Below are 14622 nucleotides of genomic sequence, written 5' to 3' on the forward strand. Positions count from 1 at the left end.
CTACCACATGAGCCATAACTACTTCTGGCTAGTTAACTGAGGAGTTTTCATGGACTTCTGCTCTGGCTGGCCTCATATCAAGATTCTCAGATTGCAGTCTCCTGAGGGGCTCGGATGAAAGGCATGAACGTGCAGTGCCCAGCGATCTGGACATGTTAATGAAAGCTACTATGTACTTGGAATAAACATGGTCCTTTTAGTTCACTGAGAAAGCTTGCAGGCCAAAGGAAACACCTACACATACTCTTTGCCAGGGATCAAAGCTCACAGGTCAGAAACATCTCTAGCTGGGGCCTCTTTAGAAAAGCCCTCTGACACAGGGCTCTGTGCCATGGGTGCATTAGAAAAGCTGCAGGGATCTTCTGCAGAGTGTAGTCCCCTGCTGCCTGTTATGACCAGAAGCAGGAGCTGGACACAAGTACAGACGTACTGCTTATCATAGTCAACCGTCCGTCCACTCACTTGCTAATCTTATTTTGATGTGCCAGTACTGGGGCTTGAAACCAGGGCCTGGGCACTACCTCTGAGCTTTTTGTTCAAGGCTGGAGCTCTACCACTTGAGCCATAGCTCCACTTCCAGCCTTTCTTGATGGATATTAAGTCTCATGGATTTTCTTGACCAGGCTGGCTTTGAACCATGATCCTCAGGAATCTCAACCTCCTGAGCAGGGAGGATGAGAGGCATGAGATGAGCACCCACCAGACTGCACTTCTGTTAGCCATTGATTATCACCAAAAATGAAATGGCCATGAAACTCACATGGCATGGGTGGGGTGGTTAAGCCGTGGGTGTCTGGCAGAGCCTGGGAACCAGAGCTGGACTAGACGCAAGCAATCTCCCATTGTGCTGAGAAATTTGGTCATCAGGAAATAATAACTTATGTACACCATCACAGTGTTTTCGAAGAGAGTGTATGTGTGGAGTTTGTCTCGCGAGTTTTTTTTGGCACTTTATGTTTTTCCTAAAGAGCAAACACTACATGTTTTGGCAACGATGGCACGATAAAAGAAAAAGTCACTGCCCATGTGGTGGTGACAAATAGAAAAAAAAAAATCAAAACATTCTTTGTCTACCAAGAATCAAAATTCCCAAACAATCCGACTAATAAGGAAATTTAAAATACCTTAAAAAGGAACATTTGTGTGTAGGTCAGTACTGAGGCTTGAACTCGGTGCTTGGGTGCTGCCTTTTTGTTAATGGCTGGTATTTTACTACTCATCTGGCTTTTTGGTGGTTCACTGAAGCTAAGAGTCTCATGGGCTTTTCTATCCGGGCTGGCTTCGAAACATGATCCTCACTTCTCAGCCTGTTGAGGGCCAGGATGACAGACACAAACTACTAGTGTCTTTGTCAATTCAACTTAAAACTCAAATCAGTGTCCTGTACTCTAAGTTAAAGGTCTTTTAGAAAATACTAAGTAGACACAGAAATCCGCACAGCTGATGCAATCCATCTCCACATCCATGCCTATGGCAATTTACCACAGTCCAACTGTTAGCATTTAAATCCTTCCATTAGCAAAAACAGAGAACTAAGTTACCAGTCGTGGGCCTTAGCCATAAGGGCCTAGGTGCCATCTCTTAGCTTTTGCTCCTGGCTAGCACCCTACCACTGGGTACCAGTTTTCTGCTGCTGACCTGGCGTCTCACGGACTTTCCTGTGCAGCTGGCTTCCACTGGGATCCTCCGTCCTGTTTACCAAGTAGCTAGGGATTACAGGAGTAACAAAGCCCACCATTACTGAGCTTCATTAGCTAGCTTAAGTGGAAGAAATGCAATTTTTTACATGTCCCTATTACTATAAATGATAAAAGCAATGATGACAGATTTTCAGTAGGTACATGTGATTTTTTTTTTGTCATCTACAGACAAACATGACTTAGAGGCACTTGGCTATCATTAGGTGAGGAATAAAATCATGTCACCAAGACATGCTCGCTAAGATTGGAAACAAGTTAAATTAACTCCTATGGAAATGCTGATGGAGCAGTCAATTTGACAAGACAGAATGCTTCAAAAGCAGTCCCCCCAAACGCCAAGGATCTAGGCTGGAAAAATAAGACTAAAACTACCACATTCTACAAAATTCTGCAAAGGCAGTAAATGGAAAAGGGTAGGCAATGAAGCAAGGCTGGCATTTCACTTGCAAGAGTATTCAATAGTTTTTTTTTTTTTTGCCGGTCTTGGGCCTTGAACTCAGGGCCTGAGCACTGTCCTTGGGCTTTCTCAAGGCTAGAGCTCTACCACTTGAGCCTCAGCACCACTTCTGGCTTTTTTCTATATATGGTACCGAGGAATCGAACCCAGGTCTTTGTGCATGCTAGGCAAGCACTCTACCACTTGGCCAAACTCCCAGCCCTTCAATAGGTTTTAAAAGACTAAAGTCCCAAATTCTTCTTAGCTCCATATACTTGTCTCTTGAGGGTGGAGCCACGCAGGACTGGGGACACATTTTCGATGCCCAACTTTCACAGACACACAATATTTCCCTTCATGTATGACATTAGGAAACTGTAAACAAAGTATACCAACAAAATACTTTTAAGATACACATAAACCTGACATGATTTTTTTCTGTGGCTCCTCATGTTAACGTGATGATGATGAACATTAGAATACACTAAGTGACACAGGACCAAAAAACTCATTTTGTGTATGTGTGTGTGTTGGGGCTTGAACTCATGGCCTGGGTGTTGTCCTCGAGCTTTTTGTTTTGCTCAAGGTTAGTGCTCTAGTCTTGGGCTTTCCTGCCTGGACTCACTTTGAAAAATGATCCTCAAATCTCAGCCTCCTGACTCACTAGGATTATATAATAGGCAGACTCAATGGGAGCCTGGCTCCCAAAAAAAAAAGCTTTAAAAAAAAAGTCACCAAATGGGGCTGGGAGTTTGGCCTAGTGGTTAAAGTGCTTGCCTAGCATGCACGAAGACCCGGGTTCGATTCCTCGGTACCACATACATAGCAAAAAGCTGGAAGTGGTGCTGAGGCTCAAGTGGTAGAGCTCTAACCTTGAGAAAGTCCAAGGACAGTGCTGTGCTCAGGCCTTGAGCTCAAGCCCAGGACTGGAGAAAAAAAAAAAAAGCCACCAAATGCTTTTCTCTAGTGAATTGTCTTCCTGTTAATCCCATTCCACCAGAGTGGACCCCACATGAAGATCCGAAATGAAGCGCCTTTCAAATCTGTACCCAGAAACACTAATGAGCACACGAAACAAAGACAAGACAGGAGAGCGTCCAAAGCCTGTTGGAAGATGCTTCGGAAGACGCTGACGCTGTGTGTGACTTGAAGGACGTCACAGCTCTCAGGGGCCAGAGATGGCCTCGCACAGGAAGCCGGAGCCACGGAGCCTTTGCCCCCTGCAGTCTCCCTGTGAGAAGAAAACGAAGAGAGCAGCCAGGAATCCCCACTACTTGTTTGTGGACAGTTTGTAGACGTGGAAGGTCTTGTTCTGAAACACTCTCGTGAAATGGGCTGCGTAGGGAGGGGGGTTCCTTTTGATCTCCTCACAGAAGCGAGGGTAGTCTGCAGCTTTCAGATCGGGATCATTCTCTCCTGGGCCATCCATCACCTAAAGTCAAGACAAACGCAAATACGTCTGTGGGCGTCCATCCATCTACATCTGTCACCTATCTCAATGATTTTTTTTTTGGCCAGTCCTGGGGCTTGAACTCAAGAGTCTGGACACTGTCTTTGGACTTTCTCAAGGCTAGAACTGTTACTTGAGCCACAGCACCACTTCCGGCTTTTTTCTATGTATGTGGTACAGAGGAATCAAACCCGGGTCTTCATGCATGCTAGGCAAGGACTCTACCACTAGGCCAAACTCCCAACCCTCGATTTATTTAAATATCCACCCAACTCTATCCACCTACCTATTCATTCATCCACGATTTCCTTCAACCCCCCACACACCCCCTCCCTCCTTCAGGGCCTGGGTGCTGTCCCTGAGCTCTTCAGCTCAAGGCTAGTACTCTCTACTCTGTGCCACAGTAACACTTCTGGTATTCTGGGAGTTAATTGGAGATAAGAGACTCAGACTTTCCTGCCTGGGCTGGCTTTGAACCATGATCCTTAGATCTCAGCCTCCTGAGTAGCTAGGATTACAGGTGTGAGCAACTGGCACCCAGCTCTTTCATCTGACAGGATCTCACTCCGTAGAACAGAGTGCCCTCAAATGCACAACTCCCCTGCCTCTCACGTGACAGCATTACATGTGTATATTACCATGCTTGACAATGTAGGAATGAATGAACACAACACATTCATAAAAGAGGAACATGAACAGGACAAATAGGTAGTGGGCTTGGTAAAGAATGAAATACTTGGGCCGGGAGTTTGGCCTAGTGGTTAAAGTGCTTGCCTAGCATGCATGAAGACCCGGGTTCTATTCCTCGGTACCACATATAGAAAAAAGCTGGAAGTGGTGCTGAGGCTCAAGTGGTAGAGCTCTAACCTTGAGAAAGTCCAAGGACAGTGCTCAGGCCCTGAGCTCAAGCCCAGGACTGGCCAAAAAAAAAAAAAAAAATACTAAGCTGGGTGAGGTGGCCCACACTTTTAATCTTAGCTACTCAGGAGGCTAAGAGCTGAGGATCAAGGTTCAAAGTCAGCCCAAACTCTGAAGACTTTTTTTAATCTTCAATTAACCACTAGAAAACTGGAAGTGGCACTGTGGCTCAAGGGGTAGGGTGGTAGCCTTAAGCCTAAGAGCTTAGGGACAGTGCCCGGGCCCAGAGTTCAAACCCCGCCACTGACCCAAAAAAAAAAAAAAAAAAAAAAAGAGAATGAAATGTTGGGATATAATTCAGGGGCAAAGTACTTGCTTGATTCCCAGCACCCAAAAAGAAAATACTGCCCCTCTCCCCAAAAATGTATGAGATGCTCATCTGGGTGAGGCAGCTTATACCTGTAATTCTAGCTACTTGGCAACATCAGGAGGATGGTATGAGGTTATGACACACAGGGACACCACACACGATGCAGGACTCAGGCAGTCACACAGGGAGACCAAAGGAGAGCAATACAAAGGTGCATTGCCCGTGTCCTTTGCTCATACAAAATAATATGTATCCAAATGAACTCCAGGAAATGGAAACAGAGGAATTTTTCTTGTTATTTGTTGTCCACTCATCTGTCTTTGGAACAGGAAGGGAGTGGGGGGACACAGGATGAGCAAATGCAGCAGTGGTTCTCATTAAACATGATGTGGAAAATGAACTCTACCACCTGTGACCGAGGGTGAGAGGGGAAAAACTGGAATAGAGGAAGGGGTAATATTGTGCAAGAAGAAATTTGTCCATCATGGGGCTTGAACTCAGGGCACTGTCTTTGGGCACTTTTTGCTCAAGGCTAGCACTCTCACTTGAGCCACAGCACCACTTCTGGCTTGTTGGGAATTGAACCTAGGGCTTCATGCGTGCTACCACTAGGCCCTGCTCCCAGCCTAAGAAGAACTCTTGACTTACATAGCTACCACCTCTCTGGATATCACCTTTACAACAATAAAATGGATGAATCTTCTTCAAAGCTGTTTTGCAATAAAATCATTTTTCTGCAAAGCCACATGTTGTAACATAGTCAAAACAGAACTACCGCTTGGAGAGAAATGGGGATCTAAGTATAGGGGGAGGCACCCCCTTTCTCAGCCCCAGGAGTGTGAGGAGCACGTGTCTGCAGAAGAGCCCCAGATTCATTTCAACATCTAAGACACGGCCCCCAGCAGCAACATCGGGGTGCACGTCAGAACCTTCTCCTGAGCCCCAGCCTAAGGGGTCCCCGTGCTCACGTGTCCGTTGTCGACATCCAGCAGGTCCCGCAGGCGGCAGCCCCGCTGGTGTCTTCGCTCGTAGCAGATGCTGTTCTCCAAGATGACATAATCCGCACCGAAGGACCTCAGCAGCGCGTGCACGTCCTCTGGGGATCTCTTGGCGTAGATCTGATAGACCTAGGGAAGCAGACACAACCTCTCCATCTCCTGGGGGAGCTGATGGAGTAGCAGGAGGGAGATCACCCAGGAGATGGGCCACCATGGGCCGTCTGTGTGCCTGTTTTTCGGTCTGTCCCTCCTCTGTGTCACCCACAGTCCTGTAGATACTATAATTATTCCCCCTGGGGAAGAGCTTGAGTGAGTCACACACGCTCCAATCCACCTGTGCTCAGTTTCCAGATACACATGGAGTGGGACATGCATTCTTTCAGGCAGGAATGGATTTATCTCTAGGTACCAAATGCTAACTGTGGGCACATGACATGGGCAGCTGAGGTCACCAGACAGCCCACGGGCCCTGGTGCAGAGGGAAGAGACCCATCTTCTGGCAACACACCTAGTGAGAAACTCCCAGGGTGGCAACCCTAGCCCAGGCTGGGGTGGGGCTCTTACTGCTTTATTGCTATTATACTGTATACCATCAAAACAGCAGAGAACCTGAACCTCTTGTCCCCCGAGAGTTTAGGGGGCCCGTGGTTCTTAGCTAGAGTGCTCACAGAGAAGGGAGTAGCTTCCCAGTCTATGAAGGAGGTCTAAGAGTCAGAGGTCATGGTTGCTACAGTTTTGGATACAATTTTTTTGCCAGTCCTAGGGCTTGAACTCCGGGCCCTGGGTACTGTGCCTGAGCTGCTTTTGCTCCAAACTAGCACTCTACCACTTGGATTTCCTGTGTTTGTGGTACTGAGGAATTGAACCCAGGGCTTCATGCATACGAAGCAAGCACTACCACTAAGCCACTTTCCCAGCCTTTATTCTTTTTACTCAAGGCTCTACAACTTGAGCCTCCATTTTGTGCTTCGTACTGGGCTGGCCTTGAACTGGGATCTTTAGATCTCAGCCTCCTGAGCAGCTAGGATGATAGGCTGGCCCAGTGTCTGGCCATCTCATTGAAGCCTAGATCAGGAGATATTACGGTCCGGGCAGGCAGCAGGAGGCCCTATCTCACTAGCACCAGGCAATCAGGCCCCACCCCTGGGTACAGAAGTGAGAAAAGACAGCGAGGGGTGCTCACAGCCTTGGTTCTCTCTCGGAGGCCATTGTCTTCGTAGTGGGGGTGGTTGGTTAAGGTCCTTCCGGTACAGAGCTTCACACCAGCCAGCAGCTGCATGCTGCCAGCAAACACAGCCTTCCTCGGAGTGTTAGAGCTGTAAGATGTGAAAGAGTCTGCATGAAAATAGCTGCCGTGGAGATTCCCCTCCAAGACTCAGAATCACACCCTCACAACCACGTACCTACAGGAAGAAACGGTTGGGGGGAAAAGAAGGCTTGAGCTCTGGCTTGTATCCCCATTTGCTTTATGCCCTTTTCTTGGGGGGCGGGATGCACATTCATGCTAGTCCTTGAACTCAGAGCCTTGACGCCATCCTTCAGCTTTTTCACTCACGGAGGTTGCTCTACTACTTGAGCAATAGTTCCACTTCTAGCTTTTTAGTGATTCATTAGAGTATCATGGACTTTCTCATTCAGGCTCGCTTCCAATTCCCACCCTAAGTTTCCAACTTCCTGAACAGTCAGGATTAACAGGTGTAAGCTACCAGCACCCAGCCAGTCTAGCTTTTTGGTGACTAATTGGAGAGGCTCATGGACTTTCCTGCCCCTGTTGGTTTTGATCTCTAATTCTCAACCTCCCATTTAGTTAGGATTACAGGCTTGAGCCACCAGCAAACCAAGAGACCTCTGCTATATCTACAAGCAAGATAGCCTGCTTTAAGTGATGATGCTTGCTCCCCCACCCCAAAATCAAAGATCCCTCCCCACTGGTGTCCTCAGCCCGAGAGAAGAACGGATGGATGGGCAGACCATAGACCTAAGAAAATGACACCATGTCTGCACACTCTTCATGCCTGGGTCCAGAACATGTATTGACAGGAAGACGCCGTATAGGAAGCGGGCTGCTCTGAGAGACTGACACTATTCTGACATCCAGCGACACATGTCCTCTGTCCCCAGATCCCCACCATCTACAATGAGTCTGGCATTTGTCCCACATGGTCAGAGACCAGAAGGAGTGATTTAAAAGAAAAACACAGAAAAGCATTTGAAGGTACACAAGCCTTAGTGAAAAGGTCCTGCAGATTAGAAGTCTCCCTGAGGTTACTCAACTCTTATTTTGGGCTGCGCGAACGATGCTAACCTCATTTCTAGGGCGTCATCGTTGCCAAAGAGACTACATCGAAACAGCTATGAATGAAAGAAAATGCCATGACAGTTTGAAGCCAAACTTCTTTCCTCTTGTATGTTCTCAACTGGCACAAGCCATTCCACTCGTGATAAATCGTACGACAACATCACATATCAGTGCCAAAATGCGGCTGTCCTCTGACGAGACACAGATTTGAAATGCAGGGAGGAGAGGAGCCTGCTCCTCATGTCTGGCAGTGCATGAGGCGGAGTGGGAGTTGAAGGGGGGGTGAGGGAGAAACAAGCCAGGCTACAGTTGCCCTGCCTCCAGCTGCCCAGTTGGTCTTTACAATAAAGGCAAACAGCTGAGACACACACCCATTTCCATCCCAAACCTGTCTTGCAAACACCATTGGAAAAAGCAGAACAGGAACTAGCACCAAGAAGCTTTGCACATCTGTCCACAGGGTGCTTCACGACAACAGCAGACACCGTTATCTATTCACAGCCAATGGGAAGGTGTTGGCTTGCCCCATCCCATCTTGCGTTAAGTCTCACAAAGCTCAGGCGGCTGAAAGCTTTGTGGAAGGAATTAACTTCGTCTCTTTGCAGTTCTGGAGTTTGAACTCGGGGCCTTGTTTGCTCTACCCATTTAGATATGTCCTCATCCATTTCTGCTGTGGTTATTTTGGTTCGGCAAGGGGACAGAAACTTCTCTAGCTCTCACTTGGCTTGAGCCACAGCTCTACTTCCAGCTTTTTTGCCAGTTAACTGCAGGTAAGAGTCTCATAAAGGTTTTCTTGCCTGGGCTGGTTTCGAATCATGGTTCTCAGATCTCAGCCTTCTGAGTAGCTAGGAATGTAGGCAAGAACTACTGGAACCTGGCTGTCATTTTGGGTAGTCTTGATTTTGGCCTGGGCTTGTCCTGGACTATAATCAATCCTATTCATACTTCCCATGGTATCTGGGATGACGGGTGTACATCACTGTGCCCCGTCTTTCGTTAGAGGTAGGGTTTTGTGAAGAGTTTGCCCAGGTCAGCCTGGAAACAATCCAATCTGAGCCTCCTACACAGCTGGGATGACGGCTATGTACCCTGACCTGATTGAGATGGTGTCTCAAGTTTTTACCTGGGCAGGCTTCAAATCGCAATCCTTGCAATCTCTTGCCTTTCTAATAGCTAGGATTAAAAGTGTGGGTCATGGTATATAACCAAAAGTTATTAAAAAGTTACAGAGCTGGGCAGTGGTTCACGCCTATAATCCTAGCTACTCAGGCTGAGATCTGAGGATTACAGTTCAAAGCCAGCCCAGGCACTCAAGTATGTGGGACTCTTATCTCCAATTAACCATTAGAAAATAGGAAGTGGCACTGTGGCTCCAAGGGTAGAGCAATAGCCTTGAGCTGAAGGGCTCAGGGACCGCACCGAGGCCCCACAGTTCAAGCTCCATGACTGACAAGGAAAAAAAAAAAAAAAACCACAATATTATTACTATATGCTGGGCTGGAAAAATATGATCAACTTCTCAAAAGACTAAATTTCCTCAAAGACTGGTTATTAACACAGCCAGACTAGGCTATCGCTTTTCAAAGATTATTTCTAGTTCATTTTCTAGTCACTGGGGGCCCTTTGCATGTATTTGTGTGCTGGTACTAGGGCTAGAACTCAGAGCCCAGGTACTACTCACTCAAGGCGAGCAGTCTACTACTTTGAGCCACACCACTTCCAGATTTTTGGTGGTTCAGAGATCGAGTCTGAAAGGATTTTTCTGCCTGGGTTGACTTCAAACCACAATCCTCACATCTCAGTCTCCAGACTAGCTAGAATTAGGTGTGGGCAGGTACTGTCTGGCCAATTGTTAATTCATATTGAATGAGATAACCAAGCATCATAAAATAATGAACATGTGCTTAACTGTACTTCAAAAATTCAGTTATGCAAATGCCAAAAATTATTCATTAAATATAAAAGGTTTACAGCCACTTAAGGACTGAACTTAGCCTACATCATCTCTAAAGCATACAAAAATTCTCTGTAGTTTTGATTAAATGCAAAAGCAATTTTGTACTTTTCAGTTCTATTGAGAAAATTCTGTGCATGCAGGGCTTCATTACTGGAGAGACTATTTCAATTGAAAATCCCTTAAAGCCAAGTATTTAAAATGACATATTTCAAAACATTCAAGTTTATACTTACTTTGATGCCAGTACTGGGGCTTGAAACCAAGGCCTTTCGCATTTATTTGCTCAAGGCTGGTGCTCTACCACTGGAGCCATAGCTACACTTTTGGGTTTTAAAAATGTTTAAAAAAAAAAATTAAGTCTCTTGGATCTGTCTGCCTGGGATGCCTTTAAACTTCGATCCTCAAAGTTCAGCCTCCGTAAAAAGATACCAGTGCCTGGCTATGGATCTGTCTCTCTGGCTAGACGGGAATCTTCGTATCCAGGAAAACATTAGCCAGGGCAAGCACATGGGTGCATATACTACATACTCCTGTACTTGGAAACCACAAGATATGGCAGGGGCTGAGGATAAGGAGGTGGTGGGTTGAGTCAGCCTTCCAGTCCTCCCTGTGCACAGGAATGATGCCTAGGGCTCCCACATCCTGGGGCCTATCACAAAATATCTTTGCAGATTAACACGTCTTTAAGTCTTCTGGGTATTGCAATGGGGGCCTAGAAACAGTTACTTAGAATGAGGCAGGAATTCAAGGTCAGCCTGGGGCTCTTGGTGAAATTAAAAATATTGGAGAGGTGGCCCAAGTGGTAGTGTACCACTGAGCAACAAAAGCCAAGTGAAAGCCTGAGGCCTAGAGTTTTAAGACCTAATACCAGCCACACAAACATTGGGAGAAAAAAAAAAAAAAAAAGAGCGTAAAAAGCACACATGCGCGCGCGCACACACACAATGTCTTTGTAGAGAGAATATAATTTAAATGTCTAAATGTTGATTAACCCAACATGTTTTGTGTCTAAACACGCCCTTGTTTGGCATATATTCATCATCACTTAAGCTTATTCTACAAACATGCCTAGTAGCTATTTTTACAAAAGTGATCATTTCAATTTAAAGAATTGTTTGGGAAAACAGTCAAGATTAGATCACAATGGAAACACATTTTTAGAACAATGTGAATCTTTTACTTGCTGTGAATTACAAAAAAAAAACAAAAACCAAAATCCAACTGCTGGTGCGATGCTGTTGGTTTATATATGAAATTCTACTACTCAGGAAGCTGAGATCTAATGATCACAGTTTGAAGCCAACCCAGGCAGGCAAGTGTGGGAGACTCTCTCTACAGTAAACTACCAAAAACGCACAAATGGAGCTGTGGGCCAAGTGGCAGAGCACTAGCTTTGAGTAAAAGCAGCTCAGGGACTGTGCTTCGGCAGAGATCAAGCTCTAACAAACAGTCCCTGAGAGGGAGGGGGTCCTAAAAAAGCAAAGACTTCTTTCACAGGGATGGAATAACAGATGCCTGTGTATTAAGATAGCACACCCATAGTTCTAGGAAGAGTCCTCTTCACCTTTGCTGGGTGACATGGCTCAAGCCTAACGCCAGCTTACTCCTGAGGTGTGCAGAAGTGAGAAGTTTGCAGCTGTAGGCCAGTCTGTAAAACTTAACTAATAAGATACATGTGGTGGTGCATGTGAATCTGTCACCCCAGCTATTGGGAAGCTGTCAGACAGGACTGTGTTCTCATGGCTGGCCCCAGACAAAAACATGAGGTCCTATCTGAAAACTAAAGTCAAAAAAGGGGTACAGGTGAGACAAGTTTAAGGTGCCAAGTTCAAATGCCTGCATTGCAAAAAAAATTTTGAGAGAATGAAAACAAAAGGCATTAAGTGCGTAACAGTCTAAGACAGCTTAAGATAACCTTGGGTTCTGCTGGAACACAGTATGTGTATGCAAGGGTCCTGGGGCTTGAACTTAGGGCCTGGGCACTGTCCCTGAGCTTTATGCTTAATTAAGGCTAGTGTTCTACCACTTCAGCCACAGCTCCACTTCTGACTTAGAGGGTAAGAGCCTTATGGACTTTCATGCCTCCGCTGGCTCTGAACCCCAATTCTTAGATCTCAGCTTCCCAGGTAGGTAGGATGGCAGGCATGAGTCACTGGAGCCCAGCTTTGGGGCACATTTGTCATGACTATTAGGAACTCTAGGTAGGAGCTTTGTGCAATGCGACCCAGGCAAGTGTGAGAGACACCAAAAGAGGGCAGCCTGCAGTGCTGCCTCTGAGACAAGCTAATCCATCCAGTGCAGACACCACAAGCTTCCAATTGGCTACAGTTAATGCAAAAGTGATTGCTTTTCTTACATAAGAATAACCTTCCTCTCCTGTATGCAATAAATATTGGAGGAATTATTTACTCTATAATCGAGGGCCATGATTGAAAAATAAGCAAAGACGAAGTGTAGCTCATGGTTTCCAGCATTGGAAATAGGGGAAAAATTATATTCATTGCATGTAGTCAAACCCAGTCCAACACTAGGACTAAAGCCACACATATATATTTTACACATAAATCTCCCTATTGCACTCAAGAGACGGAAGCTATCAAACATTTACCATCTCTTAATACACAAGGAGTGCTAAATTGGACTGGTTAGTGAACATCAGTCAGGAATAAGTGCTGAGGGGACTGTGGAAATTCTAAGTGATGGAGACGGCTCAGGTAATGCTTGCCAGAGGCGTAAGTAGCACCTTTTTCCCCACGGGCAATTATGGAGCTGCTTTCTGGAAATAAAGGAATACAGTGGCACAATGCAGTGAAAGGCTACCAGTTCAGTCAGGGTTCATGGGCAAAGCTTTCAAGCTTTCAAGTTCTGTGGCTCGGGCTGAGGCGAAGCAAGAAAACAAGTACAATGCAAACATATTTTGTATTTGAGAGGAAGAGCGCCAGATGTTGGCGACTCTACATTTTGTCACCCGAGCTACTCAGGAGGCTGAGATCTGAGGATCAAGGTTTAAAGCAAGCTGGGGCTGGAAAGCTCAGAAGATAATTCCCTTCAATTAACCACCAAAAAGCTGGCAGTGGAGCTGTGACTTTTAGTAGGGAGAGAGCCGTGAGGGAAAAAGCTCAGGGAGGGAGTAGAGGTCCTCAGTTCAAGCCCTAGTCTTCAAACCGACCCCGACTCCCCCCCACCCCCATGAAACAAGACAGAAAAAACTCCAGTTATTTGCCAGGCCTGGGGCTTGCACTCAGGGATAGACACGGTCTCTGAGCTTTTCCTCAAGGCTAACACTCTACGGACCTTGAGCCATAATGAAACTTCTGGCTTTTTCTGTGTATATGGAATTGAGGTATTGAACCCAGGGCTTCATGCATACTAGGTAAGCACTCTACCACTAAGCCATATACCCAGTCTTATGCTTTTTTGCCAGGGCTTGAACTCAGGGCCTACCACTTGAGCCACGGCCATCAATTTGAGCTTTTTCTATTTGGTACCAAGCAACTGAACCCCAGGGCTTGCTGCATGCTAGACAAGCACTCTACCATTAGGGCAGACTCCCAGCCCTCCAGCTTTTGTACAGGAAATCTTCTAATAGGCCAAGACTTATACAATATTAACATGAACTCTGCAATGAGCTATTATGACAAACTATAGTCTGCACAGTATTTTTAAGAATCATTAATAAGGAAAGGATACTTTTAAGTGTTAGCATTTACAGAAAAAGTGAATGGCACTAAAAGATCAAACTGGTCAAGAGAAAACTTTTTTTTTTTGGCCAGTCCTGGGGTTTGAACTCAGGGTCTGAGCACTGTCCTTGGGCTTTCCTCAAGGCTAGAGCTCTACCATTTGACCCACAGCATCATTTCCAGCTTTTTCTACGTATGTAGTACCGAGGAATCGAACCTGGGTCTTTGTGCATGCTAGGCAAGCACTCTACTATTAGGCCAAACTCCCAGTCCGAGAAAACTTTTAATAAAGATAACCCTAGCAAAGATTTCAACAGAAGTAAAGATTTACTCCCATTGTTTGGCATTTGGAACATAGTTGGACCCAACAATTTCTGAGGTTTGTTTTGGTGCTTAGGTCCCCTTCCTTTCCTTTGCTTTTTTTGTTTTTTTGTTGTTTAAGGCTGGAGTTCTACCACTTGAAATATACCTCTACTTCTACCTTTTTTGCTGCTTAGAGATTAGAGAATTGGACTCTTCTGCCTAGGCTGGTATTGAACCTCATTCCTCAAATCTCAGCCTGCTGGGTAGCTCGGGTTACAGGTGTGATACACAGGCACTTAGTCCAACCATTTTTGAATGCGAAGAGTTATTTCTAGATATGCACTTTTAAAGAAAAAGATGAATGTTTACGATTCAGAGAAGAAAGCCAACCAAACAAAACCCCTCAAGAACAAAAGGTTTTGCTCTACAGTGATTTGAAGAACTCAAGTGTAGACATTAAAAAAAAAAAATCCTCTTACTTAATCCAGGTCATCAGCTCCACTGTATCTGGGTCATAGAATTCTCTCAACTCAGAGAGCTCATCCATCACTCCTGGCCAGAACTGGAATTA

At 45.7% G+C, this 14622-nt stretch overlaps 1 protein-coding gene across 1 annotated transcript in view; it reads right to left on the reverse strand.

Moving 5' to 3' along the window:
• Positions 1-458: 458 nt before the first annotated feature.
• The window catches only part of Dpy19l3 (dpy-19 like C-mannosyltransferase 3), a 50907-nt gene continuing 36743 nt past the window's right edge, over positions 459-14622 (reverse strand). The window contains exons 16-19 of the mRNA XM_090321907.1: positions 14531-14613; positions 6996-7128; positions 5783-5941; positions 459-3568 (exon numbers count right to left, since the gene is read on the reverse strand). Of these exons, the coding sequence (XP_090178033.1) occupies positions 3407-3568; positions 5783-5941; positions 6996-7128; positions 14531-14613 (537 nt within the window). The 3' untranslated portion in view covers positions 459-3406. The remainder of the gene's footprint in view (positions 3569-5782; positions 5942-6995; positions 7129-14530; positions 14614-14622) is intronic.

This window comes from Megascapheus bottae, chromosome 31, assembly GCF_031878675.1.
Source record: "Megascapheus bottae isolate mThoBot1 chromosome 31, mThoBot2.hap1, whole genome shotgun sequence".
Classification (NCBI taxonomy): Eukaryota; Metazoa; Chordata; class Mammalia; order Rodentia; family Geomyidae; genus Megascapheus; species Megascapheus bottae.